This window comes from Orycteropus afer, unplaced genomic scaffold (genome assembly GCF_000298275.1).
Source record: "Orycteropus afer afer isolate SDZICR_OR568_19922 unplaced genomic scaffold, OryAfe1.0 scaffold00127, whole genome shotgun sequence".
NCBI classification, from domain to species: Eukaryota; Metazoa; Chordata; class Mammalia; order Tubulidentata; family Orycteropodidae; genus Orycteropus; species Orycteropus afer.
Window position 1 is genome coordinate 5,736,352 of NW_006921714.1, and position 24,729 is coordinate 5,761,080.

The window sequence follows — 24,729 nt, forward strand, 5'->3', positions numbered from 1 at the left end:
TGTTGCAAGCAAGTTTGTGTCATCTGCATGTTGTTGTTATGTGCTCTTGAGTCGAACTTGACTCACAGTGACCCCTCCTTGGGTTTCCAAGGCTGTGTATCACTGTGAAAGTAGATTGCCCAACCTTCTTCGCAAGAAGTGGCTGGTGGGTTTGAGCCACCAGCCTTCTGGTTAGCAGTCAAGTGCCTTAGGCACTTTGCTACCAGCAGGTTTTTAATGAATCTTCCTCCAATCCTAATACTGCATTCTTCTTTGTGTAGCCTAGCTTCTCAGATTATTTGTTCGTTCAGCATACAGATTGAATATGTATGGTATTCAACTGTACAAAGGATACAACTCTATTACACACATTTCCTGACTTAAAAATATTCAGTATCCCCTCTTCTGCTTGAATGGCAGCTTCTTGATCTATGTACAGGTTCCTCATGAGCACAATTAAGTGTTCCAGAATTCCCATTCTTTTCAATGTTATCCATAATTTGTTATGAACCTTTGCATGGTCACTAAGACACATGAAAACATCTTTCGGGTATTCTTTGCTTTCTGCTAAGATGCATCTGTCATCAGCAATGATAAACCTTGTTCCACATCCTCTTCTGAATCCAGCTTGAATTTCTGGAAGTTCCCTGTTGATGTACTGCTGTAACTGTGAATTATCTTCAGCAAAATTTTACTTTCATGTGATATTAATGATATTGTTCAATAATTTCCACATTCTGTGGGATCACCTTTCTTTGGAATGGGCACAAATATCAGTGTCTTCCAGTTGGTTGGCCAGGTGGCTGTCTTCCGATTTTTTAGCATAGACAATAAAGCACTTCCAGTGCTGCATCCGTATGTTGGAACATCTCAGTGGGTGTTGCGTCAATTCCTGGAGCCAGGTTTTTAGCCAGTTCCTTTAGTGCAGCTTGGACTTCTTCCTCCAATACCATTGATTCTTGATCATATGTTACCTCCTGAAATAAGTTGAGTGTTGATCAATTCTTTTTGGTACAGTGACTATGTATTCGTTGTATCTTCTTTTGATGTTTCCTGCATCATTCAGTATTTTGCCCATAGAATCCTTTAATATTGCAATTTGAGGCTTGAATTTTTTCTTGATTTCTTTCAGCTTGAGAAATTCCAAGCATATTCTTCCCTTTTGGTTTTCCAACACTAAGTCTTTACACATTTTATGATCATACTTTACTTTGTCTTCTTGAGCTGCCCTTTGAAATCTTCTGTTCACCTCTTTTACTTCATCATTTCTTCCATTTGCTTTAGCTACTCACCACTCAAGGACAAGTTTCAGAGCCTCTTCTGACATCCATTTTGGTCTTTTCTTCCTTTCCTGTCTCTTTAATGACTGTTTGTTTTCTTCATGTATGATGTTCTTGATGTCATCCCACAACTTGTCTGGTCTTCAGTCATTGGTGTTCAATGCATCAAATCTGTTCTTCAGATGGTCTCCAAATTAAGGTGGGATATAATCAAGGTTGTATTTTGGCTCTCTTAGCCACTCCCCGGAAGGAAGGTTGGGCAATCCTACTTCCGTAGTGATACTGCCTCGGAAACCCAAGGAGGGGTCGCTATGAGTCGGGGCCGACTCGACGGCACATAACAACAACAACAACAAGACTTGTTTTAATTGTCTTCAGCTTCAACATGAACTTGTGTATGAGCAATTGATGATCTGTTCCACAGTCAGCTCCTGGCCTTGTGCAGACTGATGATATTGAGCTTTTCCGTCACCTCTTTCCACAGATGTAGTCAGTTCGATTCCTGTGTATTCCATCTGGTGAAGTCCACGTGTATAGCCACCATTTATGTTGTTGAAAAAGGCATTTGCAATGGGCTTGCGAAATTCTATCATGCAGTCTTCAGTGTCATTTCTTTCACCAAGGCCATATTTTCCAACTACTGGTGTTTCTTCTTTGTTCCCAACTTTCACATTCCAATCACCCATAAGTATCAATACATCTTGATTGCATGTTTGGTCAGTTTCAAACTACAGAAGTTGGTAAAAATATTCAATTGTTTCATCTTTGGCTTTAGTGGTTGGTGTGCAATTTGAATAATAATTGTATTAACTCGTCGTCTTTGTAGGTTTATGGATATTATCCTTTCACTGACAGCATTGTACTTCAGGATAATTCTTGAAATGTTCTTTTTGGTGATGAATGCAACACCATTCTTCTTCAATTTGTTATTCCCAACATAGTAGACCATATGAATGTCTGATTCAAAATGGCCAATATCAGTCTATTTCAGCTCACTAATGCCCAGGATATTGATCTTTATGCATTCCACTTCATTTCTGACAACTTCCAATTTTCCTAGATTCATCTGTCTACAGTGCACATTTTGATTATTAGTGAATGTTCACAGATGTTTCTTCCCATTTTGAGTTGTTTTCCATAAGCAAATGAGGACCCCCAAAACTACTCCATCATTAAGGTGGATTTTACTTTGAGGAGACAGCTTTTCCCCAGTTGTATTTTGAGTGCTTCCAACCTGGGGGCTTATCTTCCAGCCGTATATAAGACAGCATATCACTACTGGTCATAAAGTTTTCCAGTAACATGTACCATAGTGTTTCACTGCTGTTCATAAGGTTTTCAGTGGCCAGTTTTTTCGCAAGTGGATGGCCCTGCCCTTCTTCCCAGTCTGCTTTAGTTTGGAAGCTCTGCTGAGTCCTGTCCACCATGGGCGACCCTGCTCGTATTTGAAATACTGGTGGCATAGCCTTCAGCCTCACAGCAACAGCCAAGCCACCACAGTACAACAAACTGACAGACGAGTGGTTTTACATAATGGAGAAGTATAAAACCATTAAAACAATGATATGGAAATGTATTTCTGATATAGAAAGTGAGACTAGCAAATTCTCAAACTGCATACAATATATGTATGGTATAAATGTATATATATGTTTATAAATACAATAAGTATAAATATTTTTCATTCAGAGAAAATTTTCTGGAAGTATAATACACAAAAATGTTAAATATAATTGCCCCTGAGTAACAGACCTTTAGTGGACTTTTATTTTCTTCATTGTATTTGCTTCCAATTTTTAATTTGAGGGAGTATCACTACGGAAGTAGGATTGCCCAACCTTCCTTCCGAGGAGTGGCTGGTGGGTTTGAACCGCCAGCCTTCTGGTTAGCAGTCAAGTGCCTTAGGCACTATGCTACCAGAGCTCCTAAATTTATTATAATGAGACTATATAATTAACTTGAAAAAATAAGAATGAATCAGTATTAAAATATTTAGTGACATAGGAAAAGGCTTAAGATTTAAAGAAAAAAGGTTTAAAACTTAGGCAGTATTTTGTTAAAGTATTTTTATATCTGTGCCTAAAATGAGTGACTCAATTTTGTTTTCATGACTAATTCTCTGAATGCTTTTAAGACCTTGTAGGGATAGGCTGTGTAGTGAAATACCAGAGTGAAGATTAAACTTGTGTATGCTTAGATAAAAAGCAACGCTTTCTCATCAGTGGCCACTGTGGAGTTGATTTTGATGCATGGTGAGCCCATTGGCGTCAGGGTGGAGCTATTTTCTGTAGGGTTTTCAGGTGCTTATTTCTCAGAAGTACATTGTCAGGCTTTTTCCCCCCCTCAAAGTGATTCTGGGTGTACTCAAACCCCCAGCCTTTCAGTTGCAGCTGAAGCTGTTCACATTAACCCTTTGTACCACCCAGGGACTCCCCTCACTTCCCTGGACACCTTTTTTTCTTTATTTTTTATCATATCATCAACAGTTGGTTTTGTTGATATTTTTGTAAAGAAGTAAAGTTTTGTCACTGCAAAACATACTTCTTCTTGTTCCCTTCCTCCCTTCCTCTTTTCTTTTCGTTCTTACTAGGAAGTCAGTAAATTCAATGCCCACTTGTCACTGGTGATATACAGTGAAAAATAAGAGACATGGCTCTTGGAGCTTTCTGTCCACTTAGAGAGATAATAAATAACCTCCCAAATAAGTATATAATTACAAATTGTGCCAACTACTATGAAAGAAAAAAATAGGGTATTAAGACAGAGAATAATTGGGGTTGAGAGTAGGCAATCAATTTAGATTAGCAAGTTGGGAAAGATTTCTTTGTGGAAATGACATTTAAACTCAACCGTGAAGTCAGGATATGGATTAGATAGACAAGAAGTGGAGGAGAAAAGCATTCTAAGAAGAGAGGCAAGCACATATAAAAGTTTTAAGGCAAAAAATAGCTTTGTGTGTACAAAAACAAGGGTCAGCGTACCTGACTCTCCTGGTAGGACATGAGGCTGGAAAGATAGGCAACCTTGACTGCTGTGTTTAGGACTGTAGATTTTATTCTGAGGGCAATGGGCAGCCACTGAAAGATTTTAAGCAGAAGGTGGCATGCCACAGTTTGTATTTTATATCAAAGATATTTCTGGCTGCTCTGTGGAGAACGAACTGGAAAGAGACAAGAGAAAATCAGAAAGACAAGTGAAGAAACTTTAGAGCCAATTAGGAGAGATGGTATTGAGTAATGACAATGCAGATAAAGAAGAAAGTTTAGAGATATATTTTGGTGATAGCTTCGATAAGACTTAGTGATAGATTGAATTAGGGGAGTGAGGAAGAGGGAACACGAGTGGCCAAGGCTGATTTTCAGAATACTTTGCCTAAGTGAACTTGGTAGATTATGTAGCAGGTGAGGTAGAATTCTTTTCTGCAGGGAGGAGAGAGGTAGGAGTTCAGTCTTAGACATGTTTACTTTGGGATATCTATAAGATACTCAATCAGAAAAATTGAATGTATGCAGTGTGTTATTCAGAAGAGATATCCAGCTGGGATGTAAATATACATTACAGGGTATAGTATAGTTGGCATATAGATGGTACTGAAAGCCTGGGGGATGGATGAGATTGCCAACTGAGAGTATATATCTAGAGAGGAAAAGAGGGCATAAAGCTGAGTGCCAAAGAATTTTAAAATTTAAACATCAAGTAATGGGGGGATGAATTGACAGTGTGTGTTGAGAAGAAGGTGTTAGAGAGGTAGGAGGAAGATCAAGAAAATGTGGTGTCAGAGAAGCCGAAGAGGGAGGGTTTCAAGAAGGAAGAATGCACTGACAGGTCTAGTAAAATCACTGGACAGTGTCCATTGGATTGGCAACATGGAGGCTTTGATAATCTTACAAAAAGCAAATTCAGTGCAGTGCTGGAGATGGAAGCCAGCTTGGAGTGAGTAAAAGAATGAATAGGAAGTGATGAAGAGGTGAGAGTGTGTGCACAACTCTTTTAATGCTCTTGGCTGTGAGTGAAGAGAGGCCAGTAGCATCAAGGAAGGGTTTTTTTTTTTTTTTTTTCTTAAACATAGGAGATTCTAGAATATATTTGAATGCCAGTGGAAATAGTGAGGAGGGATATTAATGGTGTAGGGGAGACAACTGATGAATGGCGAGCACTATGGTGAGACTGGCGTTTGGTAGGAAAAGGGAAAGAGATGCAGATAGATTCTTGATACCCACTGTTGGAGCTCTGGTGGCACAGTGGTTAAAGCACTCAACCAAAAGGTCAGTGGTTTGAGCCCACCAGCTGCCTCTGTGGAAGAAAGATGTGGCAGTCTGCTTCTGTAAAGATTTATAGCCTTGGAATCCCTACGGAGCAGTTCTACTCTGTGCTATAGGGTCACTCTGAGTTGGAATCAACTTGATGGCAGTGGGTTTGCTTTGGTTTATATGTAGAGCACGTACGAGGTACTGTGCTAAGTGATTTACACAGTAAGTGACTTCTTACTCACAATGGCCTTGTTTTTGTCAGGTGCCATTGGGTCGATTCCTGCAGAATGAAACACGCCCTCGTACTGTGCTGTTTTCGTAATTGTTGTTATATTTGAGCCCATTGTTACAGTCACTGTGTCGATCCATCTCGTTGAGCCCATCGTTGCAGCCACTGTGTTGATCCATCTCGTTGAGGCTCTTCCTCTTTTTCTCTGACATTCTGCTTTACCAAACATGATGTCCTTCTCTGTGGACTGGTCCCCCAACAACATGACCAAAGTACAAGAGGCAAAATCTCCCCATCCTCACTTCGAAGGCACATTCCAGCTGTCACTCCTCCAAGGCAGATTTGTTGGTTCTTCTGGCAGACCATGGTACATTCGATATCCTCTGTCAACACCACAATTCACATGCATTATTTCTTCTGCAGTCTTCCTAATTCATCATCCAGTTCTCACATACCTATGGGGCTACTGAAAATACCATGGCTTGGGTCAGTCGCATTTTAGTCTTCAAAGCAATGTCTTTGCTCTTTAACACTTTACAGAGATCTTTAATAGCCCTATGTGGCTGGTGTTATGATTCTCGCCATTTTACAGATGAGGAAACTGGAGTTCTGAGGAGATAGAGCCAAGGTCTTCATTCGGAACTCTGATTCAGAGCTTGTCTTCATAATTCTCATTCGTAATCTTATAAGATTCCCTGTATGATAGATTCTGTTTCCTTAAAGTAAAAGGAAAAGTGTAGATGTGGGTGAGTTTTGATGAGCTTGGAGAAGGGATGGAACAGGGATTAAAGAGTGGAAGATGGAGCTTAATAGAGAAATGTAGCCTTAGGCTCAGTAGGGATTGGATAATTGTCTGAGTTTCTGAAGCAATATTCATCTATCTGAGTGGAGTAAAGAGCAGGAACTCTGTGCTGTGAAGAGGCTGCTGAGTGGTCATGTAAGCTTATTAACCCGATCAAACAGCCATTTCCTGTGCACAAAGTTGAATTGTATATGAGTTTTATTGACAACTGCAGCACAATTACAGTTTACTGTATGTCAGGGGCCTTGCTGGCTATTCTCAAGTCATTAAAACCATGAAAGTTAAACCCGTGACTGCTAAGATTTTGCTGCGTTCACTAATGCACAAATTAGCATGGACATTTCTTTCAACCTGTTCTATAAATTGTCTTTTCTGATTACTCATCACTGTCTTCCTGTCTCTCCTCCTCCTTTATTTCTTCCTTTCTCCCTCATCTTCACTCATCAATTATTATCTTTATGTGTACATACCCACATACACATAAATATATATGGGTATATATGTATATATGTACATATGTACATATGTATAAGTATACATATAGGTATATATAGATAGATGGATATATCTCAAGTGATACCTACTGTTATTAAAGTATTAATTCACTTATCCTACAAACATATTGGGCCTCTGGTAGCATAATGGCTAAGGCACTTGACTGCTAACCAGAAGGCTGGAGGTTCAAACCCACCAGCCACTCCTCGGAAGGAAGATGGGGCAATCTACTTCCGTAGTGATACTGCCTCGGAAACCCAAGTGGGGGTCGCTATGAGTCGGGTCCGACTTGACAGCACACAACAACAACAAAAACAACAAACATATTGAGGTGCACTAGTAAGTGCCAGGCAGTATGTTAGGATTGGAAAAATAGATGAGTAAGATACAGTTTCTCCCTTCAAGAAATTTATAACTTGGTATAGAAAAGAAAGAGGTAAGTAAATAAACAGAGACAATGTAATGTGAAGCTTGTAAAATATTAAAATATCTCAAAGCACAGAATGACTCTAGTCCCTTCTTTCTCATGTGTGCTTGGATACTCATTGAAAAGAGCTATTGTTGCGTTTTAATGGAAGGCACTATAAAAATATCATTCATTCATTCATTCTACGAACATTTTTGAATTCTTGTGTAGTGTAGTCTTTGTGTAGTGACAAGTTTGTAGCTCTTGAATTAGGAGGAAGCCATCTAGTTGGAAGATCTAGGACTTTACTCTTCATCTGAGCTTATTATAAAGACCTGCACCATCATCAACTTCTTGGTAGTCGTGAGATGAGTAGTGGTATTCCTGAAATACTCTACAGAAACCTGCAGAACATGAAAGCTTGAGAAAAGTCACAGTAACAAAGCATTGCTGTGATGGTGGATGGGCAGAAAGCATGCTGGCCTATCAAATATCTCAAATGTTTAAAACCTGGAACTGTGTGTTCATATGGGGATATCTGTAATGTGTTTATTTATTTATTTAAAAGCAGCAGGCCAAAACACTGAGAAGAAAATGGGTTTTGGTAGATGATATAATTAGAACAGTTTAAAGAATCACCTATTTATATCTTAGGAAAACAGTTATTTCTAATGACTTATGGGGTCGATTGAGACAATGGATGAACTTGTTCTTTCCTTCAGAGCTGATGTACTACACAAACTCAAGGTATAACTACTTGCAATCTAGACTTTTTTTTTTTTTTAAATGTCAAGCATATTTTGGATATAGTGCAAGTACTGAAAAGGAGAAAAAAGCAAATCTGATAAATGATATATGTGGGATTTAAAATAAATACTTAATTTAATAACAGCTGCAAGTGGCCAACTGCTTTGATGTCATGGAATAAAAATCCACTATATGCATACTGACGTCATTTCAGAATCACTTTCTGAGAGTATTATAGTGGAAATAGCATCATTGGATTGGGAGTCAGGAGATCTAAGTTCTAGTCCTCCTAGTTCTGCCATTGATTACCTGTGTGCCTCCTTTTCCCCATCGTTAAAATGAAATGTTTATAAAGAAAAGCCTCTAAGATCCTTCTAGTTCTGATATTTCAACATTCTGTGATTCTACATTCCACCTGTCAAAAGCATTTTGATTTTATTTAAATTGCTTAAGCCAGACTTCCGGTTAGAATTCATCCAACAGCTTGTTTCCATTGGATATTGGGAACAGCAAGGCCTTGCTTCTCCAGGATTTGATATGTCTTCTGTTAACTGCTGACAGTGAGCCATACTACCCCAGAGGCTCTCTTGGTAGCCTTAAAGAGTAAAAGGACAAATGGACAGGATTGAGAACTCTGTGGAAGAGGAGACCAGAGAGAAGTTGGTCATCACGGCTCCTTGAGATTTGCAAAGAGGAATGACTAGAGCTGGGCCACTCACTGCAGCCAGGCCCCAAGTCAGGTCAGGAATGTGGCCATGCTGAGGACCACAGGTAGGTGCAGGAGGGTAAATGCCTCTCTCCAGGGCCCCTGAATCGTAAGAAGATCTGGGCAGCCAAGCTCAGAGAACCATTAGGGAGTTTCCTAATTTATGAAATCCTTTGGAAGAAAAATGTTATCTTCATTTAAAAAATGTTTTTATTACTGCACAATCATTGTGTTTGTATTTAATACTCACCAGGTTAATCTACTCTTAACAGAATCTCACAATCCGAGTGTTAACTAAACATACTCCGTGATCACTTACTGACTTAAAAATCTGGTTGCCATCGATGCTGTTGTTCAATGGACTCCCTACTTTTTAGAATTTTTAGGGTTATTGAAAGACTTTGAGTTTTCTCCTTCAGTTGTAGTTAACCAATATTAAAAATAATTCTCTGGTGGCAGAGATTTATATCTATTGTTATTTTGCTAATAATAAGCTAACTTGGGGATGATTAGAAAAGCATTTGGAGTACTGCTGTCCTTAGTGATAAAAAAGTAATGAGTAATTTGTGAATAGGGTGTTAAACCAGAGAACTGAAAATAATTTTGTGGGCTGAACATAGTGATAAGAAATTAAAAGTATTTTGTAATTCTTTCTATCTTTGAATTCTAGTAAAAATTTACATTAAAAAACAATTATTAAAGTCCAATGTCTGATCATTAAGAAAATAACGGTAGGCCTAATACATATCACAAGGTGATCCTTCTCTTGTTCTGCTTTTATCTAGTTGCTTCCAAGATTCGATACTTGCAGGAGTATCATAACCGGGTTCTTCACAGCACTTATCCTGTACCTTCAGGCACAGATATTGCAAACACCCTGAAGTACTTTTCTCAGACCTTGCTAAGGTAAGCTTTGGAATAGCCTCTGCTTTGAAAGAATTATTAGGTAGGAGTGCTGATCTGTTGGGACCTAAATTCTTATTGAGCTGAGTGGTCTGAGGGGCCTTACGTTCCCTAGCGCTCTGCCAGAAGAGTCTGGACTCAAGTCCTCTGGGTGCATTTAGCAAATCAAACCCCAGGCCTAAGGGAAAGAAAAGCCCTGCGTGGTGCCTGCCTGCTCTCCTCAGTCCAACGTCTTTTCAGTAGATTTACGCAATGATGAAAGTTACAAGGCACTGCTACAGAGTGGGGTTCAAAGGACAATGTACTATTGTTTAAAATTAAGAATAGGAAACAGTTTTGGTCTTCCAGAAAATCACAGCTATGTAGCATTTTAGTTTCATCTCTAGTATTTCTTATTCCCTGAAGTATAATCTATGGTAATAACAATTAGTTGTAATCTGTGTGACACTTCATGTGTTACATGCTTTGTAATTGCTATGGAGACTATAGAGAATGAGGAACTTAAAAACATGGGAACTCTTTATATTTACTGTAGAGGAAGGACCTATCTGCTTCACACTTCTCATTAGAAAAGCAGCAAAGATGAGGCTTTCAAGTGAAGCCTCAGTTGTTGTGGGAAATAGTATGGAAGTAAGAAGAACACTTTACTTTCCATTAAATTCCAAGGCTTGCTCTTCCATTACCTTTGAGATCTTCTCATCTCAAATCTTATTTTGGAAAAAGAGAATTGACTTAACTGTTTCTTTTAGCCATATAACAGCACAGGTTTCATAAAATGGGTATTATTTGGTGGAGAATACAGATTCAGGAGTGACTGCCATGGCGCTGGGTTTTCCCAGCCTGTGGACCAAGGCTTTGCCACAGGGCGAGGGAATGCTTTCTGGAAAGAAGCCACTAAGCTTAGCAGCTCTGCTGTTTCCTCATTATTTTTTTGGCATTTCATTCTTTCTTTAGAGTTGCTGGTGTCTGTACTCTGTATTAAAGGGATTCTGCTTTTCAGATCTGCTTTTATAGATTTTATACTTGTCTCATAAGTTTAGGATCCTCTAATAGGATATTTTCCTTCCTTTTAAATTGCAGTGGAATAATTAGCCCAATTTTCATAGTAATAAATTATAAGTTTATAAAATAAGGCATCTGATTCTGTTCTCAAGAAAATTCTCTTAAATTTGAGGTCAGGGTTCTCAAAGGGAAGCACTTTCCTTTATCACAGGTTCTGAAAGTTCTCAAAGTGAGAGACACTTTTCAGTAGGAAGCAAATTGTGAATTCCATTTGCAAAGAAACTGTGACATCCTAGTTGACACTTTGGAGCTTGTTGCTCAGGTCTTAATCATTGTGCCAAAAAGTTAAGAAATTTAGGATAGTAAAGCCATGTTTGGAAGTCACGAAGATTCCATTTTCTTGAGCAGTGGATTATTGGAATTTGGTCAAGGGTGACAGCATTTTAATGGCAATCTACCTCCATAAAGATTTATAGCTTTGGAAACCCCACGGGGGTCCCTATGAGTTGGAAATGACTCAATAGCAGTGGGTTTTGTTTTTTGTTTTGATATAATAGTAAATACAGGTGTCAGGCAGTGTTCTCAGCATCTTATGTATGTCATTTCATTTAGCTCTTCATAATAATTCTGTAAGTGTACTATTATACCCATTTTACAGACAATGAAATTGAGGCATAATTTGCTCAAAATTACATATTCAATAAGTGATGAAACCAGGATTTACCCCTGGTAGTCCTAAGCCACAGCACACGTTCTCAACAATCATTCCCTACTGCTTTTCCTTAGTTCTGCTATTGATCACATCACGGGCACCCATCTTTATCAAAAACGTGGTCTGACCACTGGGGATGATGACATTGATTATGATTGTTTTAGCTCTCTTTGAGATTAAGGGAAGAAAGGGAATGCTTAAGACAAAAATGTGCCATCTTTTGAAAAGTTTCTAGGCTGTAATCTTTATAGAGGTGGATCACCAGGTCTTGTCTCCCGTGGAGTGGCTGGTGGGTTTGAACCTCTGACTTTTGATTAGCAGCCAAACTCTTAACCATTGTGTCACCAGGGCTCCTTAGTGAAGAGATTATATATGTATGCTAAATGACTATTTAACAGTTGAAGAGTCCAGACATGTCCACTCACTCACAATAGACTCATAATAGTGTGCTTAGAGGTTCCTGAAGCTCTAGGTTTGAGGAAGGCAAGTCCTGGGTGTTATTCTGCTTGGTGGTGTTGGTAGGTAGCCCTTGAGTCTAGAACAGTGTTTGGCACATAGAAGGGGATCAGTAAATGTCTGGTGAATTGAATTGACTTTAGTTCAATCCTCTGTTCAATGGGGGGACATTTCTGGAGTATTTACCTAATCTAGCAACAACCTGGGGTCCTGAGTGAAATTTCATCTGAGTGTCGAGATGTATTCACTTTAGTTTATCAGGGACCTGCATTTAGCAATGAACGCAGTTAAAACATAACTTCATAGACTTTTGTTTGTTTGTAGCATCATAAGCAACTACAAGGGTCATCTAGTTTAATCCTCTCTCACTCCTGGAGAGGAGTCTATTCATTTTTTTATGATAAGCATTCAGTGGTCATGTTTTAAACGTCTAAGGTCTTCTTTGAGGAGCTTGCCTTTCACCTGGCAGAACACTGAAAGGCTCCCTTCCATCTGTGTTTGGAATTCCTTTCTTCAGATTGTTCCGGAGCCGTTCAGGCTGCTAACCATAAAGCATTGAAAACCTTCTCAAGTTTGGGGAAAGCTGCTTGCTGCTCTTTGGAAAAATTTACTATGTTTTGAAAAGGGATTCTAGTCTCAGCTTAATAATCTTAATTGAATTGTAACTTCTGATTGCTTAGGAAGAAAAAAAAAATATATATATATATCTATATATACCTTTAACTTACTGAGTTCAAGTTGATGGAGTAGCGTTTGACTACAGCATAATTGAGTAAATGTTGTTCAGTGCATAGATTCCGTTCAAATGTCAAATTCATAATCTTATGAATTTGACATTAATTATGTGCTATAAATACCTCAGGGCAACTTCTCATCTTCCCCCACACTCCCAGAGGCCCTCTTCTGGCCATCCTCTAGATACTGGAAATAAATGCTTCTTAGAGAGGAGCTCGTGAGGGAGACGGGAAGGTGCCAAGTTGACTGCTGGGTCTTACTCTTCTGAGCAGGGCATTCCTAATATTCTTTTTGGTGTGGTCTTTGGCCCTCTGGGAAAGAATTTCAGATGGGGAAAATGGTTTTATCATTCCCTAGATAGATGGTTGGGGAAATAAGTTGTTTTTTTTTTCTGAATAAATGTCACAAAACATCATAAAATCACAATGCATTGTACATTTATTCATGAGCCCTTCTTAAGTTTTTCCACACATGAAAACATTTCCTTACATTAAAACATGAATGATAATTTAAAACTGGTTTCATGGAAACCCATTTTCAACCATGTTTTCCTCAACCTCACCCAATTATGAAATATGAAGGCGGTGAGAGAGGGGTTTTACTGTTCTGACACTAATACTCTTCCCTCACTGCACATGTGAAGCTGTTGCTGTTGTCACTGGGGAGCCCCCTGTAGACAGAAAGGGAAAAATATGAAAGGAGCATCTCCGAAGTGAAGTTGACTAGCACTTGTGAAAGTATATAAAAGTTTGGAGGAGCTCTGGTAGCATAATGCCTAAGGCACTTGACTGCTAACCAGAAGGCTGGAGGTTCAAACCCACCAGCCACTCCTTGGAAGGAGGGTTGGACAATCCTACTTCCGTAGTGATACTGCCTCAAAAACCCAAGGAGGGGTCGCTATGAGTCGGGGCCGACTCGACGGCACATAACAACAACAACGACATGAAAGTTTGGGAAAATACTAACATATGTTTGAGAAAAATGATGTGCTCTATTTCTACCACCAAGGAAGTCTGTGGCAAGAGCACTGTATTTAATTTAAAGGCTAGCAGTTGTTTCTGACATGCTGCTAATTTTATTCTCTAAGACAAAATGTTGATCTTCATACACCACTTCTATAAGATTCACATCTTATAATTTTGAAAAGATGGTGGTAGTAGGCTATTTAGTGCTGACTTTTGTCTGACTTTGATCCATTGTGATTCTAAAGGAATTTTCAGTGGGATAGAATCCTCCAGGATTCAAGTAGTTTTTGGTGACTGATCTTATTATGAATATAACATTTAAAGGGTACTTTAGGAGTAATTGAGTTTTATGAGAAAGTAGTAAAGTCTAATGGAAAATCTGATGGTATTTCTAATAGACATAGGCAGGCAGGGGTAACTGGAGTGCTGGTAATAGCCCATTGTAAAGTATAAGCTTACAAATCAAGTACATCACACACACAAAGGGTAAATTAAATCCCTTTAAAAGCAAAAAAAAAAAAAAAAAAAACCAAAAACACTAAATCTTACGTTATTTATCGCCAAGAAGTGTTTCATAACTATTCTGAAATTATTTTTATTGTTATCAATGGTTTTTCCCTGGACATTGGTAGCAGAAGACAAAGGAAATTGAGGTAAATTAGGCACATGGACAATAAAAAGCATGTAGTCATTTTTCTTACATTGTAACATATTTTGCAGTAATAGTAACTAAAAAGAAATGTAAATTCAACATAGCAAGCATGCCACACTAACCAATTCTTCACCCCACTGTAAAATTGTAAGTGTAATATTGTTAACTAAGAACTTAGTAATGTTTGGTGCACATAGAATAAGTGTAAAACAAGGTTGGTTATTTTTATGTAGAGAAACATTTATAAATCGTTATCTATTTTGATTAACATATCAGTTTGGTTAACATATTATATGTAGCATACAAAAGCCCTTTGTCAGAGCAGCAGATGTTATCATTGCAATTTATAGCTATTGTCTTTCATGATAAATAGTGTAAACCAATTTACAAAAAAAAAAAAAACCCGAAAACTAAACATTTGGCTAAGCAATATTTTCAACTTAACTTTTTGGCTTTATCACTTTTATGGGAAGGTTTTTATTTAAAAATTGAGGCTAAAAGAAAACCAATTAATTTTTAGAATTTATTTTTATGCCCATTAAACTTTTTTTTCTTTTTGAACTTTCTAAGTGATCTTTCCTTTAGTTTTTAGTGAGTTGTTGAGTGATAACGTAAGTAGTGGCAGTAACACATACTGTATGGTATGTAGCTATATGATAGATACTGCTTGCTTAGCTCTTAGAATCTTGATGATAACTATTGAACAAACCACTGTTTGTATTCGTTAGTTAAAATGTTTCCTCCCCAACATGCAAAATTAAAAACACACATAAGTAACCATTGCCATTAGTTCACAAACTTATGCTACAGAACCATCTACTATATATTATTTTATAGCTTTTACAATGTAGTATAGCTAACATTTTAGAAATATGTATTATTTCTAAATTCATATGCCTGTTTAAACTTCATTATCTCAAATGATACTGACAGAATGTCATGAAACAGTATCATAATATACATATAGACATTATTTTGATGCAATAAACATGTGATTTTTAAGACTTTCTTAATAAACACACATGTTTATTCTTTGCTAAAACATGTTTCTGCAAGTGCCATACCTATATTTTGCAAGTTTTCATTTACCTGATTAAGACAGTCTTGCTGAAAACTTCCTTTCTTTTGAAAGCTCCATATGAATTAGGAATAAAAATTCTTACCAATTAAACAAAGTCATTGTTTTTCCTACCAGGAAACCTCTTCTTCACCAAACTGATAAACTGTAAAACATGGGTTTGGCACTGAAACATGCATTTTTATATTTTTGCTCCTTATTAACCAGATAACACATGAGATGCAATGAAACTTCCACAAAAGAAACCTTGCGTTATTGGTATCTCTGAGCACAGAGCTGTGTGCCCAGCACTAGATCAGTAGACATGGCTGGCGTGGTGATTGCATCTTATGTGGGGCATATCTGGTGTTTTATTATTTGTTTTAGAGTGTCATTTCAATGTAATGTGCTGTTCTTTGTGTCTTTGTTGTCTCTTTTTTTTCTTTGTCCCCCCAACAGCATTTTGTCCCGCACAGGGAAGAAGGAAAACCAAGATGCCTCCAATTTGACAGTGCCCATGACCATGTGTCTTTTTCCTGTGCCATTCCCACTCACCCCATCTCTAAGACCGCAGGTCAGTTCCATCAACCCTACTGTTACTCGCTCCCTCCTTTACAGCGTCCTGCGAGATGCTCCTTCTGAACGCGGCCCGCAAAGTCGTGATGCTCAGTTGTCAGACTACCCTTCTTTGGACTATCAAGGCCTCTACGTGACTTTGGTGACTCTCCTGGATCTAGTTCCTTTACTACAGCATGGCCAACACGGTGAGCATTTCATTGAAACCTATGAACACATCCATGCATATCTATGGATGCTGAGCAAGGGGCTTGGAGACTGTGGTTGTTACTGTAATACATCACTTGAAAGTTCTTGTGAGACTGAAGCCTTTCTTACACAGAAACTTAATGACAGTGTTCCCCAGCTTATCATTTTTCAAAGTTTTATTATTGCCAGAGAGATATCCAAGTGGGCTTGTGTTGGGCTGTACAAGCTGGACAAAGGAGGAAGAATACAACAGAAAATGATCTCTTCCTCCTGATCTGTTCATTATGTAGACTCATGTTTAAATTCTGATTTGGGGACTAAGATTTTAAAATTTATCTCCTAGAAAATGTAAGCTGTAGAGCTTGAGGAACAGGCTCTAATTCACTGACTAGTTCTGTCACTTTGGGCAAATCACTGAACCTCTCTGGGACTCATCGTTCCTGACTTTAAGAGGTTAGATAAGAAATTTCTAAGAACTACAACTTTAACTAACAATCATTATCACAAAGTGTCAGCCAAGTGGTCCAGTGCTGTGTGCTCTCCACAGTGTTGGTGGAGCCTTGGAACAGACTCAAGAGCACGGTTCTTTTCTCAGTTCTTCCCTCTTTCTGCTGTGTGTCTTTAGTCCATTTCATTGCCTTGCTTGCTTACCACATTCTTTTAACCCATAATGGAGAATAATAATATCTACTGCTTACCTGCCCAACATTATTTTTGGGATACTGAAATGGATAACCATACAGCAAGAAAAAGGATTTTATTTTTTGTAGAAAATGTACTTTTTAAACATTAATTGCTTTACTGTAAAGTACTGAGAATTTGGTCCCTGAAAGTACGGTAACCAAACTTTCACTATACAGAAAAATTGGAATTTTGGGGAATGAGTAGGTGGTAGGGTCATTGTGCCTTGGAGTTCCAGCTAACTTTCCTAAGAGAATGCTTGTTTATCTAGTACAATGTGTTTCTACCTTAAAAAACAAACAAACTTTTAAAGAAATCTGCTTTCGTAAAAATGATGAAAAAATGATTGTTGAGTTTGTTTTTTCTTGTATTCTGTGTTATAGTAAAAAAAATGTAGGCCTTTGTCAAGTTACTTACTGTGTGATTTTGTAGCATCTCAACCCTGGCCACTTTATGCTCTGTTCTGGCTCAGAACTTAGGGGAGATAACGCTCTGCGTAGAAGGCTGCCAGGGCTTCCTACCATCTTGAGTTTCTCAGTCATGAACACCTACCTGCCTTCCCTTTGTGACTCTCAGTCCTGAATGTACCTCACTGACTGGCCTGATCCTAGGTGGCCCACTGCTTTAGGGGAGCTGTCCTACCTTCGGAGCTCCTGGTTTAAGATAAAGGCATTCAATCTGGTGGATTGCAACTCATTTAATTCTAATTCATGTGTAAATTGTGACAATTTCAAGGGGATGATTGCTATCTCCCTTTTATACCTACAGCTGTTTTGCAACTTTACTCTTCATTGTTATCTATATATTGTGTTCTGCATAACAGGGGTTAGAAGTTAAGAAAAAAACTCACTAGGCAATCCCTTGGTTTCTCTAAGTGTGGTCTGAAGAATGCCAGAATTACCTAGTGAAGTTGAAAATGTGGAATTCTAGGTCCCATCTCAGAACTTCTAAGTAAAGATCACCGAAGGGTGGGCCCTGTTGTTGTTGTTGTTGTTATTTGCCATTGAGTCAGCCCCGACTCATAGCGACCCCTCCTTGGGTTTCCGAGGCAGTATCACTACGGAAGTAGGATTGCCCAACCTTCCTTCCGAGGAGTGGTTGGTGGGTTTGAACCGCCAGCCTTCTGGTTAGCAGTCAAATGCCTTAGGCACTATGCTAAGGGTGGGCTGTAAGGACCTGCATTTTGTCACCAAGCTCATCTGCATGCTGAGTTTCAGAACCACTGAGCTCCAGCTAGAGGCTGAGTCCTCCCACTGGGGTCAGCGTGGCACAAAGGAAAGAGCACTGGGCTGTGAGCTGGTGGCAGTGTAGTTCCTCACTCTCAGCTGGTCTCAGACAATCGCTTCCCCCCTCCAAGCCTCAGTTTCCTTATGTGACAGATGCGCCATACGCTGGGAGTGCTCTCTGGTCCCATTCAACGCTAATGGGTTGTAATTAGGTTAAAAGGATCAGCTAATGGATTAAGTGATGGAGTGTCTTCTAGGTATAGCCTCAGCCGATGCTTAGTGAAACATCTGTGAATTTTCCATTATGTCCATCTGAGCCCCAGGTTGACTTACCCTCATTGCCAGTGAGCAGTGCGGCCATGTCCTCTCCATCAGCAGTTGGGGTGGCTGTTGGGAGATGGCATGTTAACTTTATTGACCACCAGAAATACCATTGGGAATCAAAGTACCACTAAGAAGGTAAATCGGCTGCAAAGCAAACAAGAGCTGAAGCCTTTTCTATTATGATGGATAAGAGAATGATCTTCATTGTCAAGCCTTGGCTGATGACTTATGTATGTGGAGGTGCAGAAACAACAAAATAGGCATTCAGGGTAATGGGATTTGGTCTGACTTCTCTAAAGCTGAAGTAGTTATGTTGTTTTTGGAATGTCCTCTATTTTTATTCCACGTGCAGGTAATAATAACAATAATAATGTTAATAACAATGACTAATATTTGCAGAACTCACACTTTGTTCTATGCTAAGCACTTTACATTCATCCCATTGAAACCTCATAGCATCGTTCTAATGAAGCGAGGTAGGTACTGTGACCTTCCTGTTCTATTGGGCAGTGGTGCTCGCCCGGGTAGTGTCAGTGCACAGCTTCCTTTCTTTGGTGTGTCCTGAATCTACTACTGTACTGTATCGGCGATCACCTCATGGCCCCAACTGCAGTTGTAGGAACACTGTCAATTTGTTGATGGATGCGAAAAATAGCCTGGTTTTGTTTCTAGTCCTTCCTTGACTTTCTGAAAATCCAGTGGGCAAATGATTTTAACATCTGGGGTAAAATGCGATGGAGGTGAGTATGCTGGGGGATTGCAAGATCCTTGATAACATGCAGAGAGCTTTGAATTCAGGAAGTCAAGGAGCTGTATGAATATGAGATATTACTGAAAATAGAGAAGATGTTGGGCAAAGGCTATGTAATGGGTATTATGGTAATCTGTTCATCAGCCATTTATTGAGCAACTACTGTATACATAATGCACTATATCAAGCAGTTTCAGAACTCCTAATAGGAAGGGAGGAATAGTTGCTTGTAATAGTTTAAGTAACTTATAAAAACTTAGTATAAAATTAGCATATTTTGCATATGATAAAATAGCGCTGATGACTCAATTTTGTCTTTTAGATCTCGGACAGTCCATATTTTATACAACGACATGTTTGCTCCCCTTCCTCAATGATGATATTCTGAGTACTTTGCCCTACACGATGATATCAACATTAGCTACCTTTCCTCCATTTCTGCACAAGGATATTATTGAATATCTTAGCACATCTTTTCTACCAATGGCTATATGTAAGTTCAATTTTACCTAATACCAGATCATTTCTATGTATTGTAGTCATGGAAATTGCTTTAGCTGTCATAGGCTCTAGAGTTTCAAGATTATAATGGAATCACTTGTTACACACATGGGCTATGATTTCAATTCAGTCATTCCCGTATATTATGTGGAAATCAAAGAAATGAAAGACTATTTTCCCTTACAAGTTGTTTTATTCACATACTTTGGTCTAGAATAGGAAGAAAGAATACAGCCAGGCACATTCTATATCTCCTTCGTATGAATTATATCTTTTACCACTTTACAAAAGGAGGGAAGGGAGTGTTGCCTCAGATTTAGAAATTCGTACCTTCTGCATCTGAAGGGAGGAGGGTGTGATGATGCAAAGAGCACTGGGTAAGTGTCAGGAAGCTTAGATGCTGGTCCCTGCTCTTCCCCAAATTTCAGTGTGATGTTGAGCACCTCACATCGTTGCAGTCTCATCTGCAAAATGATGACAGCACCAGCTTTTCCTCCCTGAGATGTTGTGATGCTCAAGTGAGTCTAAATTTATGAGACACTTTGAGAAAAGTGAAAGCTGGCGATTCACAGGGGAGGTGCTGCTATAAACAGGGACTTGATCTGAATTGAATTTCACTTTTACAGACTTTATTTTGCAGGCTTTTCCAGGCATAACAGCAAAGAGGAAAAAAAAAAAAAAGAAGTTGTATATTGTAATTTTCATGATCAAAATCTTTCTAAATGTGTTTTACAATAAGTGGATCCTGCATTGATCCACATTTCAGTGGTTAGGAAAGATGATGGGTTAGGGTTCCAACAGATCTCGATTCATATGATAATTACGAGACTGACCAGCTGGGTGACATTAGACAGTTTCTTAACCTTTCTGTTTCTTACCTGTAAAGTAAGAATAGTGATAATAGCTTCCCATGGGGTTGTTTGTGATAATTAAGATGATCAACCCAGAATGTTAGTAATGTGTTAACACAATGCCTGGTGTTCATTAAGTGTTAATTGACTTCTCTCTTTCCCTCAACTCTTGTTGTGTAAATTTGTCTTTATTGGCCATATTCAGTTCTTAGAGATCATTTTCACCATTTTAATTTCATCTCCTTAAGATCTTCTTAAAGTTGTTTCTGTGTAATAACAATTGGTCAACATAGTACCTTTTGAGCTACACTTACTTATTTTACAATCAAGTTTAATTTCAATGCTAGGATCGTGATTTTCTTGTACTTAAGCAAAGGATGACTTCTGCTTAAATTATATAGAGATTGAAGCAAATTAGCAGACTGATTACACTGTTCAAGTAACAAGCTATCAGGCTGTTCTCTCCTTTCTGTCCTGTGTAGCCTTACTAACAAGGTAAGTACTTGTTTATGGATAGTCTTAGAATTGTGTGTTGTTATATGCTGTTGAGTCGGACGCGACTCATAGCGACCTCTCCTTGGGTTTCTGAGGCAGTATCACTACGGAAATAGATTGCCCCATCTTCCTTCCGAGGAGTGGCTGGTGGGTTTGAACTGTGAGCCTTCTGGTTAGCAGTCAAGTGCTTTAGGCACTATGCTACCAGAGCACCTTAGAATTGTGTAGTCATCTATTTTTATAAGTAATGTTAACTGTTAAGTTTAGGCACCGGAATTATTATTTTATTTTATTTTTTTAAAGCTGATGAGGCCCATCTTTCTAATAATGACGCTAAGTCAGTGTGTCCCTATTTCTTAAGAATAACCCAAAACCAAACTGCCATCAAGTTGAACCCAACTCATAGTGATCCCTCCTTGGGTTTCCAAGGCTGTATCACTATGGAATAGATTGCCCAATCTTCCTTCCGAGGAGTGGCTGGTGGGTTTGAACTGCCAGCCTTCTGGTTAGCAGTCACTACACCACCAGAGCTCCCTTCTTAAGAATAAGTTAGTCATTTTGGAAGAGGCACGCATATAGGGCTTCTGAAGTTATGCTTCAGACTGACAGAATATTGAGATATCTAAAAATCTGTTTCTTCACAGTTGGTTATTAATTTCTACTTAGTTAGAATTATAGGTCCCCAAACATGCCTGGTAGTCATATGTGAATCCTTATGTATTTAAATGTGTGCATCTTGGCAACTGAGGAGAACAAAATACTGAGTTTACAAAACTTGTGGGAATTTTTGTAACTTGGTGTTCATTTCATGGTCTTAGCAGTCACTTCATGCCTCTGGATTTTTTTTTTTTTTTTTACTAAAGTTTGGAAAAAATGTTCAGGCTTAAGGGTTGTTTTTGGCTTTGTAATTCTAGGTTAAATAACATCAACCTTCTTTTATGTAAGAGACACATATCTTCTCCTGACCTGGGAGTTGATCCAGTTTGCTTGTTTATTTTGTTGCTGTAGTGCTTAGCTCTGACTTTCACTTCTCCTCACCATTCTGGTCTGCAAAGTGGATGATCTTTACTCATCTTTAAATCTTTGATAACAAATTGTGGCACCAACCTTTAGAACCAAATCTTAGCAAATGGCTCATGTAGCTCTTTTGTACTTGTTACTTCACAAGGTATGTGTAAAGACACAAATCTAGGGCAGCGAGAATCTGGTTCTAGATGAATCATGTTGTAGTAGATTGATGTCAGAGGGTCTGTTTAATCCACGTGGTACCCATTAGTGATCTTTGTTTCCATGTGTAGAAATCCTGACCAAAACAAAGGCGTGCCATTTAATTTCTTCCAGAATATTTTTATTTCAGGATGGGAGGTTAGGCTAAAGAATGTTGAATTCTAGAGTACTTGATACAGAAAGTCGTCCAAACAGAAAAGCTTTTATCTCTTTGGGGTGGTATTCCTCAGGCCAAAGATAAAACATGGACTTTTTCAGGTGTTAAATGATTATATCATTAATGACCTGAAAATCGGGTTCTAAGCTTTGAAGTAGGTCTAATGAGATGGCAGCTCCTTCAGATTGAGGTCTGCGTGCATATCCGATATGTCCTTCATGTCATCTTTGTGAGTAAGTCAAGTGCTGCACTTTCATTCCCAAATAACTCCTTTTGGGGTGCGGCAGAACAAAATTCACCTTATTTCTTGTAAAACTCTTTTTGCTCTTTTCTTTTCAACTCCTTTTGTAAATATACTTTTTATTTCAAATGTGTGAAAAAACTTTTCTTATAAAAATTATATCATGGAGATACTAAGAAATGAAGAAATAATTTGCATCTCACTATGGGAACTTCTCTTTTTCCAATAAAAGATCTGTGATTCGTGATCTGTGTTACAATGTGGATGCTTGGAAGATCATGCTTTGGCAGAGATGAGAAAAAGCTGATTGGAAATGAACATTAGTTGATGTAGCCTGTGTTATTTTAAGGATAATAACAAAACTGAATGCTTATGGTAGTTAGAGACTCTTCTGAGGTATTTTTGAAGAATTTTGACTTTTTGGTATCCTGGACTGTGTAGAGGGAGCTCTGGGGTGGTACAGTGGGTAAGGCATTCAGCTGCTAACCAAAAGCTCAGCAGTTCAAACCTACCAGGTGCTTTGCGGGACCAAGATGAGGCAGTCTGCTTCTGTAAAGATTTACAGCCTTGGAAATCCTATGGGGCAATTTTACTTTATTCTACAGGATGTGTGTAAGTCAGAGTTGACTCGACCGCAGTGGGGAGAGGACTGTACAGCCTCTTCCAACTTCTTTTCCAATTTTAGTTTCCTCAAAAAGTCACTTACCTTCAGGGAAAATAAAGGTTCATTCAGGTCTTCACATGACCTAAAAGCAATAAACCGAAAAAACAACCCCACTGCCCAACTTTGAGTCAATTCTGACTCATTAGCAACCCTCTGGGACAGAGTAGAGCTGCCACATGGCGTTTCCAAGGCTGTGAGTATTTATGAGAGTGGACTGCCATATCTTTCTCCTCTGGAGTGGCCAGTGGGTTTGAACTACCCACCTTTAGGTTAGCAGATGAGTGATTTAACCACTGCACCACCAGGGCTCCCTCTGAAAGCAATAATATGACTTAATTGGCCATTGGCTCTGAATCATTTTCACTTTACTATTACTGAGGATGCATGTTATCTTTATGATCTTCCAAAGTTTAATACTTTGAACAGCTAATATACTAATATTTGAACAGCTAAGGGAGACAAACTTGTCTGTTGGTTTGTCCTACTGTGGTGATGTGTTGCTGTGAGTCTTGAGGCTGTGCCATCTGGTGTTTCAAACCCAGCAGGGTGCACATGGTGCACAGGTTTCAGCTCGGCTTGCAGACTGAGACAGACTAGGAAGAAGGAAGAGGTCATCCACTTCTCAAAGAATTGGCCAGGGAAAACCTTATGAATAGCAGGGAAACACTGTCTGATACGTTACTGTGCAACTTTACGAATAGTCTGGAAACATTGTCCAATACAGAGGGGGAGGATGAGTCACTTAGGTTAGAAGGCTCTCAAAATAGCACTGGGAAAGAGCTGCATCATCAGAGTAAAACCAGCCTTACTCATATGGATAAGGTAAAGCTTTCGAGACCTCCATTTGCTGACATGGCACAACTCAAATTAAGGAGAAACAGCTGCAAACATCCATTAATAAATGGAACATGGAATGTATAAAGTATGAATCTAGGAAAATTGGAAGTTGTAAAAAATGAAATGGATGCATAAAGATTGATATCCTAGGCATTAGTGAGCTGAAATGGACTGGTTTTGGCCATTTTGAATCAGACAACCAAATGATCTACTATGCCAGGAATGACAATTTGAAAAGGAATGACATGGCATTCATCATCACAAAGGATGTTTCAAGATCCATCCTGAACTACAATGCTGTCAGTGATAGGATAATATCCATATGCCTACAAGGAAGACCAGTTAATACGACTATTATTCAAATTTATGCACCAACCACCAAAGCCAAAGATGATGAAATTGAAGACATTTATCAATTTCTACAGCCTGAAATTGACCAAACATGCAATCAGGATGTGTCAATTATCACTGGTGACTGGAATGCAAAAGTTGGAAACGAAGAATCACCGGGAATTGGAAAATTTGGCCTTGGTGACAGAAATAGCACTGGAAATTTCATGGTAGAATTTTGCAAGACCAATGACTTATTCATTGAAAATACCTTTTTTCAACAACACAGAGAGCAGCTGTACA

General features: G+C 38.7%; 1 protein-coding gene across 1 annotated transcript in view; it reads left to right on the plus strand.

The window, feature by feature from the left end:
* Positions 1-9,687: 9,687 nt before the first annotated feature.
* UNC79 (unc-79 homolog, NALCN channel complex subunit) overlaps positions 9,688-24,729 on the plus strand; it is a 284,033-nt gene continuing 268,991 nt past the window's right edge. Inside the window, exons 1-3 of the mRNA XM_042781482.1 lie at positions 9,688-9,800; positions 15,836-16,140; positions 19,446-19,616. Of these exons, the coding sequence (XP_042637416.1) occupies positions 15,894-16,140; positions 19,446-19,616 (418 nt within the window). The 5' untranslated portion in view covers positions 9,688-9,800; positions 15,836-15,893. The remainder of the gene's footprint in view (positions 9,801-15,835; positions 16,141-19,445; positions 19,617-24,729) is intronic.